General features: G+C 48.8%; 1 protein-coding gene across 1 annotated transcript; it reads right to left on the reverse strand.

Moving 5' to 3' along the window:
* Positions 1 to 497: 497 nt before the first annotated feature.
* Positions 498 to 27826, reverse strand: tubgcp3 (tubulin gamma complex component 3). Its single transcript, XM_079581419.1, has 23 exons — positions 27637 to 27826; positions 25463 to 25570; positions 24111 to 24178; positions 23937 to 24014; positions 22237 to 22487; positions 17520 to 17707; positions 17297 to 17409; positions 14862 to 14987; positions 14723 to 14791; positions 13960 to 14092; positions 13175 to 13341; positions 10979 to 11089; positions 10809 to 10917; positions 6569 to 6758; positions 6358 to 6493; positions 6208 to 6276; positions 4802 to 4937; positions 4206 to 4294; positions 3766 to 3897; positions 3478 to 3618; positions 1405 to 1521; positions 1212 to 1306; positions 498 to 675 (listed from the first exon to the last, which is right to left on the reverse strand). The coding sequence occupies exons 1-23, from the start codon at positions 27710 to 27712 to the stop codon at positions 609 to 611; spliced, it is 2769 nt and encodes a 922-aa protein (XP_079437545.1). The 5' UTR covers positions 27713 to 27826; the 3' UTR covers positions 498 to 608.

A 27826-nucleotide genomic window follows, 5' to 3' on the forward strand; every position in this document is an offset into this window, starting at 1 on the left:
TCAGGAGGATCCACATCTGCACGTCAGGAGGATCCACATCTGGCCGTCAGGAGGATCCACATCTGCACGTCAGGAGGATCCACATCTGGCCGTCAGGAGGATCCACATCTGGCCGTCAGGAGGATCCACATCTGGCCGTCAGGAGGATCCACATCTGGCCATCAGGAGGATCCGGTTTCAGCTCCTGATGAAGCTCGTTCTGTTTTACTTTGAGCTTCGAGTCAGAGCTGGAAACGAGTCGCCTCCAGGAGGAAACGCTCATGTACAATATGGACTTTATCCAATGAAGAAACGTGGGGAGGGTGGAGCACTGGGGGGGGGGTGAAGCACTGGGGGGGGGAGGGAAGCACTGGGGGGGGGGGTGGGTCCCTCTGTCTCTGAGCGGGATCTTTATGGATGTTCTAGAGCCACAGAAAGTTAGAAAAATGACCTTTAAGTCACATCCTGTCAGCGGGAGACACTAAGCCCCGCCTCCACTTCTGCTGATCTCAGGGTCTCTCCGTCGGCCATCTTTGTAGTCCACTCTAAAGCTTCTCATGTGGGATTGTAGTCCTCGCCCGTGACGGTCGGCCATGTTTGTAGTCCTTTGTTTGTGGACACAGCGGGAGTTAAATGTTGGACAGACGGCGCCCTCTGCTGGCGCCCAGTGACGCTCGCAGCCGCGGGTCCCTGGATCTGGAGGAAAACAAACAGCAGAGGCGGAGCTTATCTCTCATGTCAGGAAATGTGAAAGATATTAATATATGGAAATAGGGCATGATTAAAACAGGGGAACGTTTTTATAATATAGGGGAAAATGCGGGACAATTTGGGCAAAAATGGGAAAAATAGGCAAAAATGGGGGAGACATTTTGGAAAAATATGGAACAAAATAGGGGTAAATGGGGGAAGGTTTTAGGGGGAAAAATGGTTCAAAAAATAGGGGAAAAGGTAAAAATGGGAGGGAAATTTGGGGGAAAAATTTGAAAAAAATGGGGAATATTTTGAAGGAAAAAAAAGAAAAAATAAGGAGAAAAATTGGGGGAAATTTTGGGGGGAAAAATATGGAGGAAAATGGGGGGTAATTTGGGGGGAAAATTGGGAAATTTTGAAAAATAAGAAGAAGGATCGGGGAGGGGGGTGAGGATTGGGAAACCCTGTTAAAAACGTGGGAGAACCGTTGTGTCATCTGTTCAGGACAATGATCCTCTGAAGGTGTGTGAAGCTCAGACCTGTAGTGCTCGTTGAAGTCCAGTCTGAAGCTCAGGAAGCGCAGGCTCTCGTCGGTGCTGCTCATGAGCAGGAGGAGGAACTGCTGCACGATGCTCTGGAGAAACAAAACCACCACTTCAGACCCACAGCAACACAAACAGAGCACGTCCTGTACTGTCCCGGGACCAGCAGGACTCGGGTCTGAAGGAGCACCTGGTAGGAGTGGGTGAGGATCCGCAGCTGGGACCTCATCTTGGGGACGCTCTGCTGAAAGGCCTGGACTCTCCTCTGCTCCTCCGCCTCCTGCTCCGCCGTCACCCCCCACTCGCCCTGGAGCAGAGACACAGTCACACAGGGTTCAGGAGGGACACTCTGCAGTCCCCCCTCCTCCTCTCCCCCTCCTCCTCCCCCCCCCCCCCCCCCCTCCTCACCCCCCCACTCGCCCTGGAGACACAGTCACAGGGTTCAGGAGGACACTCTGCAGTCTAGGGATGTCACGGTAACCGGTGTAGCGGTAAACCCCGGTAAAAATTTTGACGGTGAAAATGACCGTCTTGTTTTGTGTTTTTATTATTATCTCGGTGAATAACGGCACCCGCGGTGTCGGCACGGTGAGCCTCACCAGCCACCGTCTCATCTGCTGCAGTTTCCGCGCATGCGCACTTTGTTGTTTGCAACACAAACAAAACTTTCTCGAAGCTGGAATCATGTCCGACACGACAGCTCAGGATCATCAGCCTCAGAGCTCAGTTTGTGGAGCGTGCAGGAAAAAGTGTCTCTAAAGCAGCAAGACTTCGAACCTCTGACTCTCCTGCGTGACCGTCTCCACAGCTCTATAGCAGTAAGCTAACGTTAGCGTGACCGTCTCCCTCTATAGCAGGAAGCTAACGTTAGCGTGACCGTCTCCACTGCTCTATAGCAGGAAGCTAACGTTAGCGTGACCGTCTCCCTCTATAGCAGGAAGCTAACGTTAGCGTTTTAGCTGAAATGCTGATGTGGGACTTTGGGTTGAGGGAGAATGTAACGAGTCACCTCATAGTGCGGCTGCAGCGCCACCGCCAGTATAAGCCGTGTCCGGATACCTCCGCACAATGGCACAATGCGTTACGGGGCTCCCGGTGGCAGATTCACTCTCGCCGCAGTTTTATGAATTTAATAATGAGGCATTTTCCCGAATCTGCAGAGTGAAAGCTCACTGGAAGGAAACAACAGTTTTCCTGATATAGACGGTTTATCTTCGTTTCTGACGCTGTAAATAGTCCATGTAAAACCCTCGAAACATCAACAACACATCGTTATAGTTCCTTTACTTTGATGTGAAAAGGCTTTGTCTGTATTTTTTTATGTAATAAGCAGAGTTAAGCTTTTTTGAAACGATTTCAGTTTGTGTAGGACTATCAATGCTTTCTGAACATATTAACACACATTTAAATAAAATACCGCGATAAAACCGAAAACCGTGATAATTTTGGTCACAATAACCGTGAGGTAAAATTTTCATACCGTGACAACCCTACTGCAGTCCCTCCTCCTCCTCCCCCTCCTCCTCCTCACCTCCTCCTCGTGCTGCAGCCTCAGACTCAGCTCCTCCCCCTCCTCCTCCTCCTCTCCCCCTCTCCTCCTCACCTCCTCCTCGCGCTGGCGCCTCCGCTCCTCGTGCTGCAGCCTCAGACTCAGCTCCTCCCCCTCCTCCTCCTCCCCTCCTCCCCCTCCTCCCCTCCTCCCCCTCCTCCTCACCTCCTCCTCGCGCTGGCGCCTCCGCTCCTCGTGCTGCAGCCTCAGACTCAGCTCCTCCTCCTCCCCCTCCTCCTCCTCCCCCTCCTCCCCCTCCCCCTCCTCACCTCCTCCTCGCGCTGGCGCCTCCGCTCCTCGTGCTGCAGCCTCAGACTCAGCTCCTCCTCCTCCCCCTCCTCCCCCTCCCCCTCCTCACCTCCTCCTCGCGCTGGCGCCTCCGCTCCTCGTGCTGCAGCCTCAGACTCAGCTCCTCCTCCTCCCCCTCCTCCCCCTCCCCCTCCTCACCTCCTCCTCGCGCTGGCTCCTCCGCTCCTCGTGCTGCAGCCTCAGACTCAGCTCCTCCCCCTCCCTCTCCTCCTCCCCCTCCTCCTCCTCACCTCCTCCTCGCGCTGGCGCCTCCGCTCCTCGTGCTGCAGCCTCAGACTCAGCTCCTCCCTCTCCTCCCCCTCCCCCTCCTCACCTCCTCCTCGCGCTGGCGCCTCCGCTCCTCGTGCTGCAGCCTCAGACTCAGCTCCTCCCCCTCCCTCTCCTCCTCCCCCTCCTCCTCCTCACCTCCTCCTCGCGCTGGCGCCTCCGCTCCTCGTGCTGCAGCCTCAGACTCAGCTCCTGCAGGGCGGAGCGATACAGCGAGTCCTGGACGCTCTGGAACTCGATGATCTGCTCGAAGATGGCTCTGAGCTGGTTCAACAGGGACTGAAACCAAACACAGGGTCAGTATGAACGAGCCCCCGCCCCCTGAGCCCCCGAGCCCCGCCCCCAGAGCCCGCGAGCCCCGCCCCCGGAGCCCGCGAGCCCCGCCCCCTGAGCCCCCGCGAGCCCCGCCCCCTGAGCGGCGCTCACCCGGCTGCTGTTGTCCAGCAAACATCTGGAGATGATGGTGTCCAGGAAGGTCTCGTGGGCCGCGATGATCTGGTCCAGGTCCTGCGCCTGCTGCACTTTGTTGGAGAGCTCGTCACAGGAGCACTCCAGGACCTGGGGGGGAGGGGGGGGGAGGGAGGGGGATCGGGAGGGGGGAGGGGGATCAGGAGGGGGGAGGGGGATCAGGAGGGGGGAGGGGGATCGGGAGGGGGAGGGGGGGGAGAATCATTTAACCTCTGTACCTCCACCTTTACCCCAATCTAAAAGCTTCCAGACAAAGGGACACAAACAGACAGGTGGAGTCTCTAACACAAACAGCTCCGGTCATCTGAGCGGGGACGACCTGAAGACGGCTCAAAGAGGCGCGAGTGTGAAGACGGCTCAAAGAGGCGCGAGTGGCTCCAGGTGTGTCTGACACTGACCTCGAAGGTGATGTAATACTGCATCTGGTGGATGAAGTGAACCATCTCAGAGGCCAGGATGTGACACTGGTGCAGCACTCCGGACAGCTCTGAGGAGGAACAGAGCGTTACAGGGGTACAGGGGGGGGTCAGGGGGTACGAGGGGGGGCATCAGGGCGGGGGCACCGCGGCATCTACAACTACATACAACATTACTACACTTTAACGACACCCATATTAAAATACTACCAAACAGAACCATAAAACAAATCAATAATGTTCGTTTATTTGAGGTGAAACAAAAAGAAACTTCCTTTGACAAGAAAAAAAAATACTTTCCACATTTTTCCACCAATTTTTTGATTTTTTTTATCCACTTTTCACTTGTTTTCACAAAGTTTCCCCTTTTTCACTTTTTTTCCTCCGATTTAAATTTTTCCCTCGAGTTTCCCCCTGATTTTTCCACTATTTTTCCCTCAATGTTTCCATCTTATCGATACCGGAGCCCCGCCCTAAAGCACATCTGACTCACAGGGGGCGTGGTGAGTGGGCGTGGCGAGTGAGCATTGTGAGTGGGCGTGGCGAGTGGGCGTGGCGAGGGGGCGTGGCGCTCGTACCTGGCATGGTCTTCAGCAGCTTGGCGTTGCACATCTGGCCCTTCCAGATGTCGGTGAGCGTGTACTCCATCCGCTTGGCTCTCCACAGGAAGTTGAAGACGCGCAGGTAATGGCCCATGCACTCGCGCGTGAACACCTGCCACACACACACACAGCGCCTCTGCTGGTCACACGCGGTTGTTATTAAATTAAATAAATAATATCTAGGCTGTAGGAGCGTCTTTGCGTCACTCGGGTCATGACCTTACGCCTGTCACGTGACCGCGGCAAACCAATCGCGTAGCAGTAGCGCTCCTTACAAGCTGTTCCCATTCAGCAGGTGTGGGACGCACCGCGAGCAGCTGCCACAGGTCAGTCTCTTGAGCCGCTTACTCTCCTTCTTAAATTGCTTCCATGTTCGGGTGCTTACTCGGGTGTTGTACTCCTGTAGTCCTCGTCTACCTTGGGAGTCGGAGCAGAGTCGCGTCGTGCCGGAAAATATAACAGGTCTTGGTGAGTGTTTGTTTTGCTATTAGCGTTTAGCCTTAGCTCCAGTATAAACACTACGGACTGGCTACGTAGCATCTAGCCTCTAAAATATGTGAATGCAGCGCTGGTATCTTTCATTTTGTAAAGTACATACCAGTATGATACTCTCCGGTTGTATGGTTGAGTATAAATGTGAGAGTGTCAAGCAAATCTGGTTGATTGATGCATTTAGCCAATGTTTACAGTGAGTAGTCTGGGGTTTTGTGTACACATGAATGAGTTATGATAGTGACCAGCTAGTGATTTATGATTTATACTGACATGGTCCTGTTCACGTTAGGCAGGCCAGGTTTACCTGCTGTGGTAACCACGGATCCGATGGCGAGCTAATGTTCCTAGCCTTGGAGCGGAAGAACCTCTACATCTCCCAGTTGGGGTAGGAGGCTGTGGACAGCCTGTTCACCCTCTCACTCCACACACACCTGCGTTTTGGACTGTACTAGACTCTTGCTGCACAACTGAACTCTTCTAATCGCAGCAACATAAACGAACTGAACAAACTCTCTGCGCGAGCTAGCGTGCCATGTGTGTGGCTCAGAGTCGGGCACTACCCACGTTGTGGGATCGAACTCTGGTTTCTTTTCTTTCCTTTATATTTTGTTGGGATGTAAATATATTATTTACTCAGCAGATTATACATATTGGGTATGACTTCTTTTGTTATTTATGCTTCATATCACCAATACATATATGGTACCATCACCAAAAGAACCCTATGTCTCATGTTAATTATTGGGCCACTACCCCTGAGAGCTGAACCTAATCTTCAAATCTAGCCCAGCATAAATCCGAACCACGGTATCTGGGTATATGCTACGCGGTACTACACAGGGATGACCTTTGACCCCATAAACCAGAAGGTGAAGTCTGACACTCACGGTGGCGATGGGCCCGTCCACGTGGTAGTCCAGACTGAACACGTCCCAGCCCGTGTCTCCAGGCGACACCTGCACACACACAGAGCTCATGAGTATCTGCCCGGGCGGGTCAGGTGGGGGGGTGAGCGGGGAGGGGGGGGGCAGAGCGACCTCCAGCAGCCGCACGTCCAGGCGCTTCAGGATCTCGGCGTTGTCGAACTGCGCGTTGGTGGCCCTGACCGCCGTCTCCAGGATCCCCGTCAGGTTGTGCTGGTACAGGGTGGTCGCGGGACGGACCAGCTCCGGCCTGAAAGAGACGGCGGGTCAGTCTTCCCTCACACACGCCCCCCCCGCTCGCCGTCCCCCCCCCCCTGAGTCTCACTTGAGCAGGTCCATGAGGTGGCGGATGAAGTCTCCCTGGCCCAGCAGCAGGTATCTCCTCATGGCCTGCAGATGCTCCAGCAGGAGGTAGTTCCGGTTCAGGACGTCCAGCAGGTATTTGGACGTGTCGAAATATGCCACGTCGATCTTCTCCTGGAACGCCCCCTCCAGGTCGGACAGCAGCTCTGCAGCTACAACACAACACAGGAACAAAGACATCAGGCAGGAAGAAGAGTTTGGAGTCTGGAGGAGCTGCTGGTGATCAGTGACCACATGTGTCTGGTTTTATTTAAACTCAGTGATCAGTGACCACATGTGTCTGGTTTTATTTAAACTCTGTGATCAGTGACCACATGTGTCTGGTTTTATTTAAACTGTGATCAGTGACCACATGTGTCTGGTTTTATTTAAACTGTGATCAGTGACCACATGTGTCTGGTTTTATTTAAACTCTGATCAGTGACCATATGTGTCTGGTTTTATTTAAACTCTGATCAGTGACCATATGTGTCTGGCTTTATTTAAACTCTGATCAGTGACCACATGTGTCTGGTTTTATTTAAACTGTGATCAGTGACCACATGTGTCTGGTTTTATTTAAACTGATCAGTGACCACATGTGTCTGGTTTTATTTAAACTCTGATCAGTGACCACATGTGTCTGGTTTTATTTAAACTGTGATCAGTGACCACATGAGTCTGGTTTTATTTAAACTGTGATCAGTGACCACATGAGTCTGGTTTTATTTAAACTGTGATCAGTGACCACACGTGTCTGGCTTTATTTAAACTCTGATCAGTGACCACATGTGTCTGGTTTTATTTAAACTGTGATCAGTGACCACATGTGTCTGGTTTTATTTAAACTCTGATCAGTGACCATATGTGTCTGGTTTTATTTAAACTGTGATCAGTGACCACATGTGTCTGGTTTTATTTAAACTCTGATCAGTGACCATATGTGTCTGGTTTTATTTAAACTCTGATCAGTGACCATATGTGTCTGGCTTTATTTAAACTCTGATCAGTGACCACATGTGTCTGGTTTTATTTAAACTGTGATCAGTGACCACATGTGTCTGGTTTTATTTAAACTGATCAGTGACCACATGTGTCTGGTTTTATTTAAACTCTGATCAGTGACCACATGTGTCTGGTTTTATTTAAACTCTGTGATCAGTGACCACATGTGTCTGGTTTTATTTAAACTGTGATCAGTGACCACATGTGTCTGGTTTTATTTAAACTGTGATCAGTGACCACATGTGTCTGGTTTTATTTAAACTGTGATCAGTGACCACATGTGTCTGGTTTTATTTAAACTCTGATCAGTGACCATATGTGTCTGGTTTTATTTAAACTCTGATCAGTGACCATATGTGTCTGGCTTTATTTAAACTCTGATCAGTGACCACATGTGTCTGGTTTTATTTAAACTGTGATCAGTGACCACATGTGTCTGGTTTTATTTAAACTGATCAGTGACCACATGTGTCTGGTTTTATTTAAACTCTGATCAGTGACCACATGTGTCTGGTTTTATTTAAACTGTGATCAGTGACCACATGAGTCTGGTTTTATTTAAACTGTGATCAGTGACCACACGTGTCTGGCTTTATTTAAACTCTGATCAGTGACCACATGTGTCTGGTTTTATTTAAACTGTGATCAGTGACCACATGTGTCTGGTTTTATTTAAACTCTGATCAGTGACCACACGTGTCTGGCTTTATTTAAACTCTGATCAGTGACCACATGTGTCTGGTTTTATTTAAACTGTGATCAGTGACCACATGTGTCTGGTTTTATTTAAACTGTGATCAGTGACCACATGTGTCTGGTTTTATTTAAACTCTGATCAGTGACCACATGTGTCTGGTTTTATTTAAACTGATCAGTGACCACATGTGTCTGGTTTTATTTAAACTCTGATCAGTGACCACATGTGTCTGGTTTTATTTAAACTCAGTGATCAGTGACCACATGTGTCTGGTTTTATTTAAACTCAGTGATCAGTGACCACATGTGTCTGGTTTTATTTAAACTCTGTGATCAGTGACCACACGTGTCTGGTTTTATTTAAACTGTGATCAGTGACCACATGTGTCTGGTTTTATTTAAACTCTGTGATCAGTGACCACATGTGTCTGGTTTTATTTAAACTCTGTGATCAGTGACCACATGTGTCTGGTTTTATTTAAACTGATCAGTGACCACATGTGTCTGGTTTTATTTAAACTGTGATCAGTGACCACATGTGTCTGGTTTTATTTAAACTCTGATCAGTGACCACATGTGTCTGGTTTTATTTAAACTGTGATCAGTGACCACATGTGTCTGGTTTTATTTAAACTCTGTGATCAGTGACCACACGTGTCTGGTTTTATTTAAACTGTGATCAGTGACCACATGTGTCTGGTTTTATTTAAACTCAGTGATCAGTGACCACATGTGTCTGGTTTTATTTAAACTCTGTGATCAGTGACCACATGTGTCTGGTTTTATTTAAACTCTCTGATCAGTGACCACATGTGTCTGGTTTTATTTAAACTGTGATCAGTGACCACATGTGTCTGGTTTTATTTAAACTGTGATCAGTGACCACATGTGTCTGGTTTTATTTAAACTGTGATCAGTGACCACATGTGTCTGGTTTTATTTAAACTCTGTGATCAGTGACCACACGTGTCTGGTTTTATTTAAACTGTGATCAGTGACCACATGTGTCTGGTTTTATTTAAACTGTGATCAGTGACCACATGTGTCTGGTTTTATTTAAACTGTGATCAGTGACCACATGTGTCTGGTTTTATTTAAACTCTGTGATCAGTGACCACACGTGTCTGGTTTTATTTAAACTGTGATCAGTGACCACACGTGTCTGGTTTTATTTAAACTCTGATCAGTGACCACACGTGTCTGGTTTTATTTAAACTGATCAGTGACCACATGTGTCTGGTTTTATTTAAACTGTGATCAGTGACCACATGAGTCTGGTTTTATTTAAACTCTGATCAGTGACCACACGTGTCTGGTTTTATTTAAACTCTGATCAGTGACCACATGTGTCTGGTTTTATTTAAACTGATCAGTGACCACATGTGTCTGGTTTTATTTAAACTGATCAGTGACCACATGAGTCTGGTTTTATTTAAACTCTGTGATCAGTGACCACATGTGTCTGGTTTTATTTAAACTGTGATCAGTGACCACATGTGTCTGGTTTTATTTAAACTCTCTGATCAGTGACCACATGTGTCTGGTTTTATTTAAACTCTGTGATCAGTGACCACATGTGTCTGGTTTTATTTAAACTGTGATCAGTGACCACATGTGTCTGGTTTTATTTAAACTCTGTGATCAGTGACCACATGTGTCTGGTTTTATTTAAACTCTGTGATCAGTGACCACATGTGTCTGGTTTTATTTAAACTGTGATCAGTGACCACATGTGTCTGGTTTTATTTAAACTCTGTGATCAGTGACCACATGTGTCTGGTTTTATTTAAACTGTGATCAGTGACCACATGTGTCTGGTTTTATTTAAACTCTGTGATCAGTGACCACATGTGTCTGGTTTTATTTAAACTCTGTGATCAGTGACCACATGTGTCTGGTTTTATTTAAACTCTGTGATCAGTGACCACATGTGTCTGGTTTTATCTAAACTGTGATCAGTGACCACATGTGTCTGGTTTTATTTAAACTGTGATCAGTGACCACATGTGTCTGGTTTTGGTCCGTCAGCTGCACTAAGCTCTTATCGACCGCTCGCTCCATTATTTCCGATGCGTCGGTGGAAATGTCCTTCGATATAAAACGCTGATCGATCCAAAATGGCCGCCCTCTTTCTTCTCCCTCGTGAACCTTTGGGGAGCGGGAAACGCATTTAGGTCTTTGTCAATATCAGCATCGATGAGAGGACGGAGTTAAAGCTCCATAAACAGGCTCCAAAGGAATCTAAAAATACTAAACGCATTTTCCCTCGACTGAAAGTGGAATAAATATTTGGACGATTGAAATATGTAGTAAATGGAGATCAGTTTCTTGCAGTGTAGCCTAATTTCTTTAGCTTTTGGATGTTTGGATGGGGGTTAAGAGGTTAAAGTCAACACAGTTCCCATAGGAAGTGAGACTGACAGATCGCGACAGAATGCATCCGCCTCATTTGAAAGCTAAGACCTAAAGGCTGTTCCCGCTCCCCAGAGGTTCACGTCTCTGAAGGAGCGTGGACTCGGTACCGTCTTTGGGATTCTCCGCCGTCTTGGACACCGCGGTGATCTTCCCGGGCGGAGTCCTGTCCTGGCAGACCTGGTGCAGGAAGTTGATGGATTTACCGATCAGTAGAACCTGTGGAGACAAAAGGAATCCTGTGTATTGGGGCGAGATCCGTGAACATGAGGAACTTTACCTTCCGGGCCTGGTCCATGGTGATGAACGCCGGGATCATGGACTTCCTCAGCGAGTATTTGTCGTGCCACAGTCGGTCCGTCTTCACGTTTGGGTCCGAGGCCACGAAAAACTGCAACACGAGAGTTTAGATGAGAGAGAGCCCGGGCCAGACGAGGACTGGGACGTGTTTCTGCTGACTGTGAGGTTTAAAGTCAGACTCCCATTATCCCCCAGCAGTCTGTCCTCATCACACTGACACTTTAATGCTCTCTGCTGCCCCCGGTGTCCTCACGCCGGCCCGTAAATCCACCGCTCACAGCACAGGAAGTCCCCGCACCTTCAGCCAGTCCTTTAAACTAAGACTCGCTCTCCACAGAACAACAGTGACATTTCAGCCTCGAGCTTCATCTCCTCCTCTCGGGACATGAACATTGAAAAAAGCATAATACCCCCTCTTTAACCCCATCGTGAACAGTCCCACAGCACCAGTCTATATCTCACTACAATGATGACAAACCTTCTGTTGGTCTGTAAATGCAGTAAATTAGAATAACTGCCTTGTATAAAATGTCTCTCTCAAAATGGCTGTAGTGAATGTCTTGAAATAGGCCTCTGTCTCTTTAAGAACCTCTGAGCCTTTAGACACGCCCCCTCCACACGCTGTCTGTGGCATCAGTGGGGAGGGGGTTCTGCTGAGGAGCAGTGGTTGGTTACTCGGCTGGTGACGAAAGCTCGGAGGCGTCTCCAGGAGGTGGGGGCGTTCCTAGGAGGACTCAGGCAAACCTATCCCTAAAATGGCCGCCATCAGAGTTTTTACAGATTACTCAGAAATACGTGAATGTGCCAAGGCAACACTTCAGCCATGTTTTTAATGAGGGAGTGACAGAATAACATGAAGTAGAGCTGGAAAAAGTCCATTTTGCAGAATACCCCCCTTTAATAAAGTTTTTACTTTGAAAAACACAAGCGCGATGGGAACAAGGACATGAATGTGAGGCCGACGTACGCCCCCCCCCAGAGCTGCAGTAATAACAATGGCTGCTCTGCTTTATGACCACGACACTAGAGGCCGCCATTGCCGTAGTACTTCCATATCACCACTAGTCCCCCATTGAAAAGCATTGGAGTTTAGACACGTTAAAAACAACTTTAACGCCTGGTTAGACGAGGACAGATGTTCCTCCTGAGAGGAAGAATTTTAGAATTTTAGAAATCTGGTACTTAATGAGGCTCGGACTGTTAGCATTGGAGCAGCGCGAGCTACACGTCACGCAAGGGCGGAGTCTACAGTGAAGATCCCGCCCTTATGCCCTTTTTAGGAACATGCTTCGTCAGAGCTGGGGAGGAGGAGTCTGTAAATCCAACATGAATGGCAGTAAGTGTAGTCTCTTCTCAGTAGAAGAAGAAGAAGAAGATCTTTATTTATATAGCGCCTTTCACAGACATATAGTCACAAAGCGCTTTACATGAGACAATTGTACATTCACTCCATACTCGGTGGTGTAAACTACATTTGTAGCTTCAGCGCCCCCTGGGGGAGACTGTCAGAGGCGCTTTCGCGACTACACACGTCTGCGCCAACGGACCCTCTGACCACCACCATACATTCACTCACACACATCATTCATCCTGGCCTATTGTGCATGTTTTTAGTGGTAGGGGAAACCGGAGTACCCGGAGGAAACCTACGCAGACACGGGGAGAACATGCAAACTCCACACAGAAAGGCCCGTCCCTGGTGGGAATCGAACCCGGACCTTCTAGCTGTGAAGCGAGAGCGCTAACCGCTGCGCTACCGTGCCGCCCTCGTGGTACGTGTAGTGTTCTTGGCAGTACCTCGTGGTAAGTGTAGTGTTCTTAGTACCTCGTGGTAAGTGTAGTGTTCTTAGTACCTCGTGGTAAGTGTAGTGTTCTTGGCAGTACCTCGTGGTAAGTGTAGTGTTCTTGGCAGTACCTCGTGGTAAGTGTAGTGTTCTTAGTACCTCGTGGTAAGTGTAGTGTTCTTGGCAGTACCTCGTGGTAAGTGTAGTGTTCTTAGTACCTCGTGGTAAGTGTAGTGTTCTTGGCAGTACCTCGTGGTAAGTGTAGTGTTCTTGGCAGTACCTCGTGGTAAGTGTAGTGTTCTTAGTACCTCGTGGTAAGTGTAGTGTTCTTAGTACCTCGTGGTAAGTGTAGTGTTCTCAGTACCTCGTGGTAAGTGCAGTGTTCTCAGTACCTCGTGGTACGTGTCCTCCAGCTCGCCGTCGTAGATCCAGCGGCAGAGGCAGTTGAGGATGGGGTGCGACACGAGGCCCAGGATGTGCTGGATCAGAGCTCTCATCTGAGGGTCGCCCGTCTTACTGTAGGCGTGGACGGCGGACGCCAGCTCGCCGCCTTTACGCCCTGGACACGGGCACAGGGGGAGCGTTAGCGGCACAGGGGGAACGTTAGCGGGCACAGGGGACACGTTAGCGGCACAGGGGGAACGTTAGCGGTACAGGGGGAACGTTAGCGGACACAGGGGGAACGTTAGCGGGTACAGGGGGAGCGTTAGCGGCACAGGGGGAACGTTAGCGGCACATGGGGGAACGTTAGCGGCACAAGGGGACACGTTAGCGGCACAAGGGGACACGTTAGCGGCACAAGGGGACACGTTAGCGGCACAGGGGGAGCGTTAGCGGGTACAGGGGGAACGTTAGCGGCACAAGGGGAACGTTAGCGGCACAGGGGGAACGTTAGCGGCACAGGGGGAGCGTTAGCGGCACAGGGGGAACGTTAGCGGCACAGGGGGAGCGTTAGCGGCACAGGGGGAACGTTAGCGGCACAGGGGGAACGTTAGCGGCACAGGGGGAACGTTAGCGGCACAGGGGGAACGTTAGCGGCACAGGGGGAGCGTTAGCGGCACAGGGGGAACGTTAGCGGCACAGGGGGAACGTTAGCGGGTACAGGGGGAACGTTAGCGGCACAGGGGGAACGTTAGCGGAGGGGGAACGTTAGCGGGTCATGTCAGTGGGGGCGGACCTTGGCAGAAGTCGACCAGCGCCGCCAGAGTCTTGAGCCTGAAGCGCGGCTCGTACATCCAGACCAGCAGGCGGCGCAGCGTGAGGGAGGGGTCAGTGTGGAGCGCGGACGCCGGGTCGTCTTCCACCTGCAGCTGAAGCCGAGACACGAGAACCAGATCAACATTCTCTCCATGACGTCATTGTTACAGATAATAAAGAAATGCTGATGTTTTTGTGGGTTCAAAGCTCAATAAATGAGAATTAGATGTTAAAAATCTCTGGAAAACCTTCCAAATGTTAAAGTAAACCTGGCTATACCTGAACGATACTTTTTTCAATACCTATACTTAATTATTCGTCAAATATAACAAGAAAACAGACTTATAATATAGATGTATTACTTTTCCTTACATTTGTATAATTTATTTACTCCTGTTAACGACAAAAGGGCGGAAAAAACACTTTCGAAGTTTTTCCATTTTTTCCTCCATTTATATTTTTTTGTTTTTCTTTCCACAAATTTCCTTTTTTCTGAAATTTTCACATTTTTCCATTATTTATTTATTTTCTCCCAATTTTACCCTAAATTTTCCACTTTTCTTCCACTTTTTTCTTTTTTTTTTTAAGTTTTGAGGACCAACAGCATCAAAACTAAAGATATAGATTGTTGGTACTTTCATTTTGTTGACACCTGTAGCACCTTGATACCTCCCACACAGGAAATGACCATATTTGGATCATGTTGGAGTTACTTCCTGGATTAAACCACAGAGTAAAGTTACCTGAGAGTGCAGTACCGACAGCAGCCTGTAGTACTCCTTCAGCTCCTGATGCAGAGACGCACAGAAGCTCTGCACAAACGAGAGAAGCCTTTAAAGCGTCACATAGCAGACGTCTGGACCGGGTTCATGTCAGACTCACCTGCCCCACGAGCCCGAAGGCGCGGTCCAGGCTCCGCGAGTCCGTGTACTTCCTCACTTTGTTGTGCAGCCAGCCCAGCTCCGACAGGCGGCTGCACAGGTCACGCAGAGACTTGGACAGCGGCACCTGCAGGAGAGGAGGAGGCATGACAGGCCGTCACCTTCAGACCTTCGGCTTTTCTTTCAACAGGAGTGAAAGACCAATGCTTTCCATGTATGTTCATCAACATCCACCGTCCCGACCAAATAAAACAATCAAATTCATCCATTTCTAACACTGTTTATGCCTTTAGTTGAAAATGGAGTCCGTTTTTTTTCCCATTAATTTTTTATTTTACCCACTTTATTACCCATTTTTTCCCCCCAGCTTTTTCCTCGTTTTCAAAATTGTATTTTTTTTCCCCACTTTATTACTATTTTTTTATTTTTTACTTTTTGCAAATTTCACCCCATTTTGTCACCCACATTTTCACATCAGTTTTTTGTTGTTGTTGCTTTTAAAGATTTTTTTTTAATTATTTTTTATATATATTTTTTTACAATTGTTTCAAATGTATTACACCACTTATTATTTCTTTTTTCTTTTTTTTCTTTTTTAGCAATTTTACCCTACTTTTTCCAGGTTTTTTTGACATAACAGATAAACTCGACCCGGTAAATGTGCATATATAACAGCAACTTTTATTTGATGCTGCTTTAGGAGAGTCCACCTTAAAGAGGGGGTGTTCTGCTTTAAAGAGGGGGTGTTCTGCTTTAAAGAGGGGGTGTTCTGCTTTAAAGAGGGGGTGTTCTGCTTTTGTCAGTCACATAGCACCAGTCTATATCACACTACAATGATGACAAACCTTCTGTTGGTCTGTAAATGCAGTAAATTAGAATAACTGCCTTGTATAAAATGTCTCTCTCAAAATGGCTGTAGTGAATGTCTTGAAATAGGCCTCTGTCTCTTTAAGAACCTCTGAGCCTTTAGACACGCCCCCTCCACACGCTGTCTGTGGCATCAGTGGGGAGGGGGTTCTGGTGACCAAAGCTCGGAGGCGTCTCCAGGAGGTGGGGGCGTTCCTAGGAGGACTCAGGCAAACCTATCCCTAAAATGGCCGCCATCAGAGTTTTTACAGATTACTCAGAAATACGTGAATGTGCCAAGGCAACACTTCAGCCATGTTTTTAATGAGGGAGTGACAGAATAACAGGATGGAAAGCTGGAAAAAGTTAATTTTACAGAATACCCCCCCTTTAAGGAGAGTCCACCTTTAGCCCTGTGGCTTTGGGATCGATTTCATAAAGGCCGGTTTTATGGATGACACACGACGGGAGGAGAGTTTTCAGAGGACGGACTAAACGAGCGGTCGATGAGACTCCGGGACAAAGAGCAGAGCATTGATCCGATACAAACATTCAGTCACTGGCAATAAAAGTGAGACGTCTTCATCATCATCATCATCATCGTCATCATCGTCATCATCATCATCATCGTCATCGTCATCATCGTCATCATCGTCATCGTCGTCAGGACTGGGGACAAACCAGCGCTCAGAGAACACAGGCCTTCAGGGGGAACTCACCTTCGGATCGGGATTTTGGCAAAACAAGTAAAACAGGAGGAAACTAAGATATTAAGTATTAGGAAAAATAGGACAAAAAATGCTAAAATATTCTGGGGAAATTTGGTAAAAACGTAGAATAAAAAAAGGTTAGGTTAAAAAAAATGGGGAAAAATAGATTAAAGAAATATGCGAAAAATTACAAAATATCAGGGGGAAAAAATAAGGGAAAAATAGGAAAGAAATGGGAAAAATAAGTGTAAAAAAAACAAGAAAACATGGGAGAAAAAAATAGGAGAAAAATGGTTAAATATTGGGGGAAAATGTGGAAAACATTTGGGGGGAAAAATAAGGGAAAACTGGGAAAGAAAAAGGGAAAATTTTGATAAAATTGGAGAAAAAAGGTGGAGAGCCTTTTTCTTTTCCGGCCTTTTGTCGTCTGTCCCGGTCTGTTCTTTCTTGGTAAAAGCAGATGTTTGCAGCACAGTTTTACATATTTCTGATGTTTGCAGGAATATCGTTCCTTATGGAGAAAGTCCCAAAAATATTGAGATATTCATCTTGGTCGATCTGGGCCAGCCCTGGGACATCAATTACAAACTTTTGCAGTAGATTGTGCACCAAAATGAGGAAAAGAAAGGAATTAGATATTGAAATATTCCTGTGAAAACACCTTCTAAATGTCGCTGAGTCTGTAAAGTGTGGAGTTTGTAGGAGTTTGTAGGAGTGTGTTGGAGTTTGTAGGAGTTTGTAGGAGTTTGTAGGAGTGTGTTGGAGTTTGTAGGAGTTTGTAAGAGTTTGTAGGAGTTTGTTGGAGTTTGTAGGAGTTTGTAGGAGTTTGTAGGAGTTTGTAGGAGATTGTAGGAGTTTGTAGGAGCGACTGATGTTGTACCTTGGAGTCGATCTTGTAGCAGTCGTCTTGGCTGCTCATCCGGATGAACTTCCCGTCGATGCCCTGGAACACGTACAGGACGTCCCGCACGAGAGCCGCCTCCGTCACCGCCCCTGAGGCGAGACAAGGGTCTGTTAAAGGAACCTGGAGATCAGATCAGGGCTGAACCTCGTCTGAAGGTCCCCTCACATGGACCGAGGACAAACACTGGGATTACACCGACCTGTGGCGTCTCCGTCTCTCTGCGTCCGCGCCGCTTTGGGAGACGCCGGCGCCGTCCGAGTGGTGGGCGGGGCGAGCGCAGAAGTGGGCGGGACCGCGGCGGCGGCAGGGGACGGGTTGACGGGGAGGGCCCAGGCCAAACGAGAGCCCAGGGGTTGGAGAGGAGCGGCGGCCGATTGAGGAGCCTGACTGTGGAGACAGGAACGAGAGGAGGGTTTTCAATACGAGGCTGATGAGTCAAAGAGTCTGTGAAACTGCAGCAGAAAACATGTACAAGAGGAGCACAAACCTGGCTACACCTGAGCTACACCTGAGCTACACCTGAGCTACACCTGAGCTACACCTTAGCCACACCTGAGCTACACCTGTGCCACACCTGAGCTACACCTGAGCCACACCTGAGCTACACCTGAGCTACACCTGAGCTACACCTGAGCCACACCTGAGCCACACCTGAGCCACACCTGAGCCACACCTGAGCTACACCTGAGCTACACCTGAGCTACACCTGGGCTACACCTGAGCCACACCTGAGCCACACCTGAGCCACACCTGAGCCACACCTGAGCTACACCTGAGCTACACCTGAGCTACACCTGAGCTACACCTGAGCCACACCTGAGCTACACCTGAGCAACACCTGAGCTACACCTGAGCTACACCTGAGCAACACCTGAGCTACACCTGAGCTACACCTGAGCCACACCTGAGCTACACCTGAGCTACACCTGGGCTACACCTGAGCCACACCTGAGTTACACCTGAGCTACACCTGAGCTACACCTGAGCTACACCTGAGCTACACCTGAGCCACACCTGAGCTACACCTGAGCTACACCTGAGCTACACCTGAGCAACACCTGAGCTACACCTGAGCTACACCTGAGCAACACCTGAGCTACACCTGAGCAACACCTGAGCTACACCTGAGCTACACCTGAGCCACACCTGAGCTACACCTGAGCTACACCTGAGCTACACCTGAGCAACACCTGAGCTACACCTGAGCTACACCTGAGCAACACCTGAGCTACACCTGAGCTACACCTGAGCCACACCTGAGCTACACCTGGGCTACACCTGAGTTACACCTGAGCTACACCTGAGCTACACCTGAGCTACACCTGAGCTACACCTGAGCTACACCTGAGCAACACCTGAGCTACACCTGAGCCACACCTGAGCCACACCTGAGCTACACCTGAGCTACACCTGAGCAACACCTGAGCTACACCTGAGCTACACCTGAGCTACACCTGAGCTACACCTGAGCTACACCTGAGCCACACCTGAGCTACACCTGAGCTACACCTGAGCTACACCTGAGCCACACCTGAGCTACACCTGAGCCACACCTGAGCAACACCTGAGCTACACCTGAGCTACACCTGAGCTACACCTGAGCTACACCTGAGCTACACCTGAGCCACACCTGAGCTACACCTGAGCTACACCTGAGCTACACCTGAGCCACACCTGAGCTACACCTGAGCTACACCTGAGCTACACCTGAGCTACACCTGAGCTACACCTGAGCCACACCTGAGCTACACCTGAGCTACACCTGAGCTACACCTGAGCTACACCTGAGCTACACCTGAGCAACACCTGAGCTACACCTGAGCCACACCTGAGCCACACCTGAGCTACACCTGAGCTACACCTGAGCAACACCTGAGCTACACCTGAGCTACACCTGAGCTACACCTGAGCTACACCTGAGCCACACCTGAGCTACACCTGAGCTACACCTGAGCTACACCTGAGCCACACCTGAGCTACACCTGAGCCACACCTGAGCAACACCTGAGCTACACCTGAGCTACACCTGAGCTACACCTGAGCTACACCTGAGCTACACCTGAGCCACACCTGAGCTACACCTGAGCTACACCTGAGCTACACCTGAGCCACACCTGAGCTACACCTGAGATACACCTGAGATACACCTGAGCTACACCTGAGCCACACCTGAGCTACACCTGAGATACACCTGAGCTACACCTGAGATACACCTGAGCTACACCTGAGATACACCTGAGATACACCTGAGCTACACCTGAGATACACCTGAGCTACACCTGAGATACACCTGAGCTACACCTGAGATACACCTGAGCTACACCTGAGCTACACCTGGGATACACCTGAGATACACCTGAGATACACCTGAGCTACACCTGAGATACACCTGAGATACACCTGAGCTACACCTGAGATACACCTGAGATACACCTGAGATACACCTGAGCTACACCTGAGATACACCTGAGCTACACCTGAGCTACACCTGGGATACACCTGAGCTACACCTGAGATACACCTGAGCTACACCTGAGATACACCTGAGCTACACCTGAGCTACACCTGAGCTACACCTGAGATACACCTGAGCCACACCTGAGATACACCTGAGCTACACCTGAGCTACACCTGGGATACACCTGAGCTACACCTGAGATACACCTGAGCTACACCTGGGCTACACCTGAGCTACACCTGAGCAACACCTGAGCAACACCTGAGCCACACCTGAGCTACACCTGAGCTACACCTGAGCTACACCTGAGCAACACCTGAGCCACACCTGAGCCACACCTGAGCAACACCTGAGCAACACCTGAGCAACACCTGAGCCACACCTGAGCAACACCTGAGCAACACCTGAGCAACACCTGAGCCACACCTGAGCAACACCTGAGCTACACCTGAGCTACACCTGAGCTACACCTGAGCTACACCTGAGCTACACCTGAGCTACACCTGAGCAACACCTGAGCTACACCTGAGCTACACCTGAGCTACACCTGAGCTACACCTGAGCTACACCTGAGCAACACCTGAGCCACACCTGAGCAACACCTGAGCAACACCTGAGCCACACCTGAGCAACACCTGAGCAACACCTGAGCCACACCTGAGCAACACCTGAGCTACACCTGAGCTACACCTGAGCTACACCTGAGCTACACCTGAGCTACACCTGGGCCACACCTGAGCTACACCTGAGCCACACCTGAGCTACACCTGAGAAACACCTGAGCAACACCTGAGCCACACCTGAGCTACACCTGAGCAACACCTGAGCTACACCTGAGATACACGTGAGCCACACCTGAGATACACCTGAGCCACACCTGGGCTACACCTGAGCCACACCTGAGATACACCTGAGATACACCTGAGCCACACCTGAGCCACACCTGAGCCACACCTGAGCAACACCTGAGCCACACCTGAGATACACCTGAGCCACACCTGAGCCACACCTGAGCTACACCTGAGCTACACCTGAGCTACACCTGAGCTACACCTGAGCTACACCTGAGCTACACCTGAGCAACACCTGAGCCACACCTGAGCAACACCTGAGCTACACCTGAGCAACACCTGAGCTACACCTGAGATACACGTGAGCTACACCTGAGATACACGTGAGCCACACCTGAGATACACCTGAGCCACACCTGGGCTACACCTGAGCCACACCTGAGCAACACCTGAGCCACACCTGAGATACACCTGAGCTACACCTGAGCTACAACTGGGCTACACCTGGGCTACACCTGAGCCACACCTGAGCTACACCTGAGCCACACCTGAGCTACACCTGAGCTACACCTGGGATACACCTGAGATACACCTGAGCCACACCTGAGCTACACCTGAGCCACACCTGAGCCACACCTGAGCTACACCTGAGCTACACCTGGGATACACCTGAGCTACACCTGAGCTACACCTGAGCTACACCTGAGCCACACCTGAGCCACACCTGAGCCACACCTGAGCTACACCTGAGCTACACCTGAGCCACACCTGAGCTACACCTGAGCTACACCTGAGCTACACCTGAGCTACACCTGAGCTACACCTGAGATACACCTGAGCTACACCTGAGATACACCTGAGCTACACCTGAGCTACACCTGAGATACACCTGAGCTACACCTGAGCTACACCTGAGATACACCTGAGATACACCTGAGATACACCTGAGCCACACCTGAGATACACCTGAGCTACACCTGAGCTACACCTGAGCTACACCTGAGATACACCTGAGCTACACCTGAGCTACACCTGAGCTACACCTGAGATACACCTGAGCCACACCTGAGCTACACCTGAGCTACACCTGAGCTACACCTGAGCTACACCTGAGCTACACCTGAGCCACACCTGAGCTACACCTGAGCTACACCTGAGCTACACCTGAGCTACACCTGAGATACACCTGAGCTACACCTGAGCTACACCTGAGATACACCTGAGCCACACCTGAGCTACACCTGAGCAACACCTGAGCTACACCTGAGCTACACCTGAGCCACACATGAGCTACACCTGAGCTACACCTGAGCCACACCTGAGCCACACCTGAGCTACACCTGAGCTACACATGAGCTACACCTGAGCTACACCTGAGCTACACCTGAGCCACACCTGAGCTACACCTGAGCTACACATGAGCTACACCTGAGCCACACCTGAGCTACACCTGAGCTACACCTGAGCCACACCTGAGCTACACCTGGGAAAACCCTGGGCTAAACTAGGACTAAACCTCTGTAAAACCTGGACTAAACCGGGTTAAGCCTCCCGTCTTTAGCCGCTGCCGTCTCCCTCAAAGGAAATGTCCATATTTGGATCCCAGCGTGTTGTCGGGGGGATTCCGTGCGTCATGGTGAACACTGATACTGCGGTAAAAGACTCACCCGGCGAGCAGAGACTGTGGCGTCGGCGTGGGTCCGTTCAGGGAGTAGACTCCGAGACTGGCGATCCCACTGGTCCCCAGACTAGACCCGAGTCCCGGTCCCAGACTGGGTCCCAGCCCGGAGGAGAGGCCGGAGCCCGGGGGCCGGTCCCCGTAGGCCAGGGACAGGCTCTGCGGGCGGGTGCAGTAGAAGGGGGTGGAGTGGGCATTTCGGGGGAGGGGCTGAGCAAACAAGGAGCTGTAGGCCCCCACCTGAGGACAGAGACCACGTCAGGACCAGGACAGGACCAGGACTCAACCAGGACTAAACCGGGACTAAACCAGGACTAAACCAGGAGCTAAACCAGAGGCTGAGCAAACAAGGAGCTGTAGGCCCCCACCTGAGGACAGAGACCACGTCAGGACCAGGACAGGACCAGGACTAAACCAGGAGTAAACCAGGTACAAACCAGGTACAAACCAGGGGCTAAACCAGGGGCTGAGCAAACAAGGAGCTGTAGGCCCCCACCTGAGGACAGAGACCACGTCAGGACCAGGACAGGACCAGGACTCAACCAGGGACTAAACCAGGACTAAACCAGAGGCTAAACCAGAGGCTGAACCAGGGCTAAACCGGGGCTAAACCAGGGGCTAAACCAGGACTAAACCAGGACTAAACCAGGACTAAACCAGGGCTAAAGAGCTGCACTTGTGCAGGAGTGGGACAGGATGGGACGAGGCATTAGCATCAATGAGAATAAAGCTTATTATCACTTCATATTAAGTTGTGTTCGTTAAGTATTAATCAAGTATTAATGAGTCAGTGTTTGGCGATGTGTAAACAAAAGCCCTCCCTCCTGCGCAGCTTCCTCCGCTCCGCCTCAGACTTTCACCGTCTTCTCCTCACATGTTTTGTTTCCTGTAGAAGCTCCCTGTGCTGCAGATCCTCAGGGTTTCAGAACCAGTATAACAAGCAGCTGGTTAATGGGCCGCAGTGGAGCAGGCGGTCGAGCGAGGCGTCTCCCGCAAATGCACACGCTCAATGTGTCCTTGGGCAAGACACTTCACCTTACTGGCCTCCAGTGTCTGAGGACATTTGTATGAATGAGTGAATGGGTGACTGGTTCCTTACTGTAAAGCTGAGTCCATTTACCATTTAATATCTATACAAGCATATTATTAATGGTCTATTAATGCTTATTAATACCTTGTTATTACTTCACAAGCACAACTCAATACAAAGCACTGCGGAAAAGAGTTTGTTGCAGCGCTCAGGCGTCCTCAGGCCTCCTCGTTCTGTTATGATCCATTGTACAGTTTGTGATTTTATTTTGGCTCATTCTGAATTCTGTTCTTAAATGTGTCTTGTGAGCATTTACTGACGTGCAGGACACGGTAAGAATAAATCAAATAAATCAAATCAGTATCCGAGCTTAGCGACAGCATGAAGGCCGTGAATCTGTGGTCCTGGATCTGCAGGTTTACCACTGTGCTGCAATACGCACTGCGGTGCAGTAAACCTGCAGATCCAGGACCACAGATTCGAGGCCGTCTTGTCGGACCCGTCCAGTCATCAAATCCGATCCAATCCGATACTCTAGAAAAGCCTGATCGGATTGGTACAGCCCAACCCCAAACCAAATGGAGCATCTCTCTCATGACTCGTGCTGCTCCACTAAGCAAGACTTAATCCGGTGTAAATGTTAGTGGGACATGTCTGACCCGGGACGACGGCTTGCGCGGATCCTCGGACAGACTGAGCAGCAGGTACAGGACGGCCCAGCGGTGCTCCAGCACGCCCTGCAGACAAACCACACATCAGCAACTAACTAACTAACTAACTAACTAACCCTCACACAACACATGCACGTAATAACACATGTACTTGATAATTACCAGACTCTGCAGCTTCTTGTGCAGCTCGGAGAAAGACACGGCGTCCTCCCCCCTCCTCTGCTTCAGCACTGCAACAACAAAACCACGTCTCACTTGATCCTCCACAAATGAGATCCCGTCACTTCAGAAACACAAACGGAGCAGCAGGAAACAGCGCCGTCTAAATACAGCCGCACACTTTGCTCCACAGACGCTAAATCCATAAATACTTTGTCATTGACACATCGGAGAAAGTCTAAGTGCTCCTAAATCTGTGTTTTTATTTTGAAGCCATCGATTGTTTTGGCGCTAATGCCTCCGTCCTGAGGGAATCCCCATCAGAAAGCTTTCAGGGTCCGATATAGACGACATCAGACCACACGCCGCGGACAGAGTGGATCAAAACAATTAGAGGCTTTTTTAGGACAGCAGTAAATGAGTTTACTCTGGCTTTATTCATGGGGTTTAAAGCGGCCAGCTCTGTATATACACAGTATATACACTATATACACTACTATATACAGTATATATACTCTGCATATACACTGTATATGCAAACATGTCATTGTTGTAACTGATCCACATAAGGGCTGCGGACCGTTATATATACTGATACTAAATTATTTGTCATCTAGAAATATAAATCAGATTAATAATATTAATCTAATTAATTATTTTTCCTTTTATTTTACTTTTATTAAAATATAATATTTTTCCTTATCATTTATTTGAGGTTAAACAAAATAGAAACTGTCGTTAAAAAAAAAAAATGGCGGAAAAACACTTTCCAAGTTTCTATTTTTTCCCACTAATTAAAACAAAAAATTCCACTTGTCTTTCCCTTTTTTTTATTTTTGGTTTTTCCAGATTTCTTCCCCGAATTTTAAATTTTCCCCCCATTTTCCCCCCTAATTTTGACCTATATTTTGTCCCAGTTATTTCCAAGTTTTACCCTGATTTTTTTGTTCATTTTTCACCCCAATGTTTCCACTTGTTTTCCCCAATTTTTTTCAACTTTTCCTTCACTTTTTTTTTAAGTTAAGTTTTAAGTTTAAGTGACCAACAGCAAACAAACTTGAATATAAATATTTTAGATTTCTATATTTCTTTTGCTTTCAATACTAAACATTTTTCGAAACCAGTACGACCTAAACAGCCCCACAGTCACTCTTCGCTCTCACAAGAAATATTATTACAAATCTATTCAGTATCCTCTCCTCCTCTGACCCCTTTACCCCCGCCCTCCCTCTCTCGGTGCTTCTCCTTCCTTCCTTCCTTCCTCCCTCCCTCCCTCCCTCCCTCCCCCCCGCCCTCCCTCCCGCCCTCCTCAGCTGCAACACTTGTTAATCACATCACCCACACTTCTTCCTTACGTTCTTTCTTGATTTTGTCGGAGACCAGGATCTCGTCTCGTTCGATGGTGGGAGCGTAGTTACTCCCGATCACCCGCACGGCGTACTGGAACATGTGCGCCACTTCAGCTGCGAAAACCACAGGGCCACAATCACCACAACAATGCATCAACAAAACCATCAAGCCCAGGTGTAGCCTATATATTTCTGTATTTAGGCCCACATATTGTTATTAGTCTCACTGAGACGATAATAACAGATGAAATAGATTTTATTATGTGATATTCACAGTGATTTTAATCACGTGACTCATCACCAAAAGCTTCAGGAGGTGCACAGCTCCAAAAGGTTTAGGAACCACTGTTCTAGACCATAGACTGTAGAAAATAATGGACGTCTTATGCTCACTCCTCCCCGTTTACCAGAATGACCACGGCCGTGGGGCAATTCATGGCGGATTTACAGGCTCCCCGTCCCCAGCTCTGACGAAGCATGTTCCTAAAAAGGACATACGGGCGGGATCTTCACTGTAGACTCCGCCCTTGCGTGACGTGTAGCTCGCGCTGCTCCAATGCTAACAGTCCGAGCCTCATTAAATACGAGATTTCAAAAAATCATATTACGAAAACCAGCCTGGTTTCATATATTGTGACTAACCCAGCGTTATCTCAGGAGGAAGATCAGCCTAGTCTAGTGTTGAAACAATTGAAACCAGGCTTTAAAGTAGTTTTTAACGTGTCTAAAGTCCAATGCTTTTCAATGGGGGCCTAGCGGCGATATGGAGGTACTGCAGCAACGGCGGAGCAATGGCGGCCCCCACGTTTGTGGTCAAAAAGCAGGGCAGCCAGCGCCCATTGTTCTAGACCAGGGGTCACCAACGTGGTGCCCGCGGGCACCCAGGGGCCCTTTGGGGCATGTCCAGTAGCCCTTGGGACTTTTTCTAAAGTGTAAAACACTTCATTTTCTTGAATCTAATTCTTAAAATTACAGTTATTTCGGTTCTTGTGACTCGGTATGAGTTTAAAATAAAGCTATTTTAACATAATATGGGGTCAATATCCTATAAGTGAACAGTGTACGTTTAAGTCTTTAGGATTTGTTTTTAACTGATAGCCCTCGAACAACTTAATGCTCTTAAAGTAGCCCTCAGCTGAAATAAGGTTGGTGGCCCCTGTTCTAGACCATCATTTTAGTATTATTTATTAACTTTATTTATAAACTTTATTTATTAACTTTTAATACTTTTTGATACTATTTAAGACCTTGATTTTGGAAAACCAGCACCACTAGTCACGCTATGAAATAATAATAATAATAATATATTGGGCTACAGGTCTCTGATATATAGATAGTACTAAAAAGACATGTAAAGGTACAACTTAAAATGTCATTCAAATAAACTTTTCCCGGTCGTTCACAGCCACGTCTCATTTATCAGAAATGTGTGTTTTCTCCGTCTCCAGGTCAAGAAAAGTCTGGAACCTTAACCTCGTGTTATTACTTGTTATTACAGGACGTGAGGGAAACGCACTGTGTAACTCATGTCCTGATCCTTTATCATCTCACTGAAGATTCAAACGACACAAGACTATGCTGTGGTAAAGCACATTCAAAATGACCTTTATGTCCAGTTTAACTAGTTATAAAAATGCGAAGTAGATAAAAGAGAAAGATGCACAGATGATGGAGCTCAAACAAGCTAGCGGTTTGTTCTGACATTTCAGTGTTTCACAAAGACGTGGCAACTGTGTATCTCAGGCCAAAACGACAAGTATTTGTGGTTCGATAATCTGTGTGGTCAAGTTTGATTCATAAATGCTTTAAAATGTAAAAAGTACAGCTTCAAAATAGATCAACGGCGCAATGTTTTCAGCAGATACGCGGAAGTACGCCAACCAATCAGAACCGCGCTTTCCTCCCATTCAACCAATCAGCATCGACTACGAAGTTAACGCTATATTTCTAAAAACGTTACATTTACGATGAATAGAAGTACTTTCTAGAATAACTCCTTCAGCCGTAACGTTGAGCGATAATGTATTAAACTGTATCTGAGGTTTGGGGTCAGTAAATCAACGGGACGTATTAAAAACAGCGAAGCGAAGTTAAAATCGACCGGTATCGTAACCGGGTCCGGGATGAACCGCGGCTCCGGTGATGAGAGCGGGAGCCCGCGCTGACGTTAGCCGCCTTACCCTCGCTCTTCCCGGTCACTCTGCAGCACAGGGCCTGCAGCAGCACGTTGGGGGACTTCTGGTCCAGGGTGGCCATCTCTGCTCCCGGCCTGTACGAGCTCCTTCTCCCGGCGGACTTCTGGAGGGTTAAACGGGGCAGAAAGAGGCGGCTAGCTCCAGCATCTCAGCGCCAACGCCGCCATTTTGACAA

The sequence above is a fragment of the Gobius niger genome (genome assembly GCF_951799975.1).
Source record: "Gobius niger genome assembly, chromosome: 23".
Classification (NCBI taxonomy): domain Eukaryota; kingdom Metazoa; phylum Chordata; class Actinopteri; order Gobiiformes; family Gobiidae; genus Gobius; species Gobius niger.

Coding starts and splice junctions, on each gene's coding strand:
- tubgcp3 (XM_079581419.1), bottom strand. CDS start 27,712: ATGGCCACCCTGGACCAGAAGTCCCCCAACGTGCTGCTGCAGGCCCTG. Junction 24,015..24,110: donor ACAAGAAGCTGCAGAGTCTG/GTAATTATCAAG, acceptor GTTTGTCTGCAG/GGCGTGCTGGAGCACCGCTG. Junction 676..1,211: donor GACTTCAACGAGCACTACAG/GTCTGAGCTTCA, acceptor GTTTTCCTCCAG/ATCCAGGGACCCGCGGCTGC.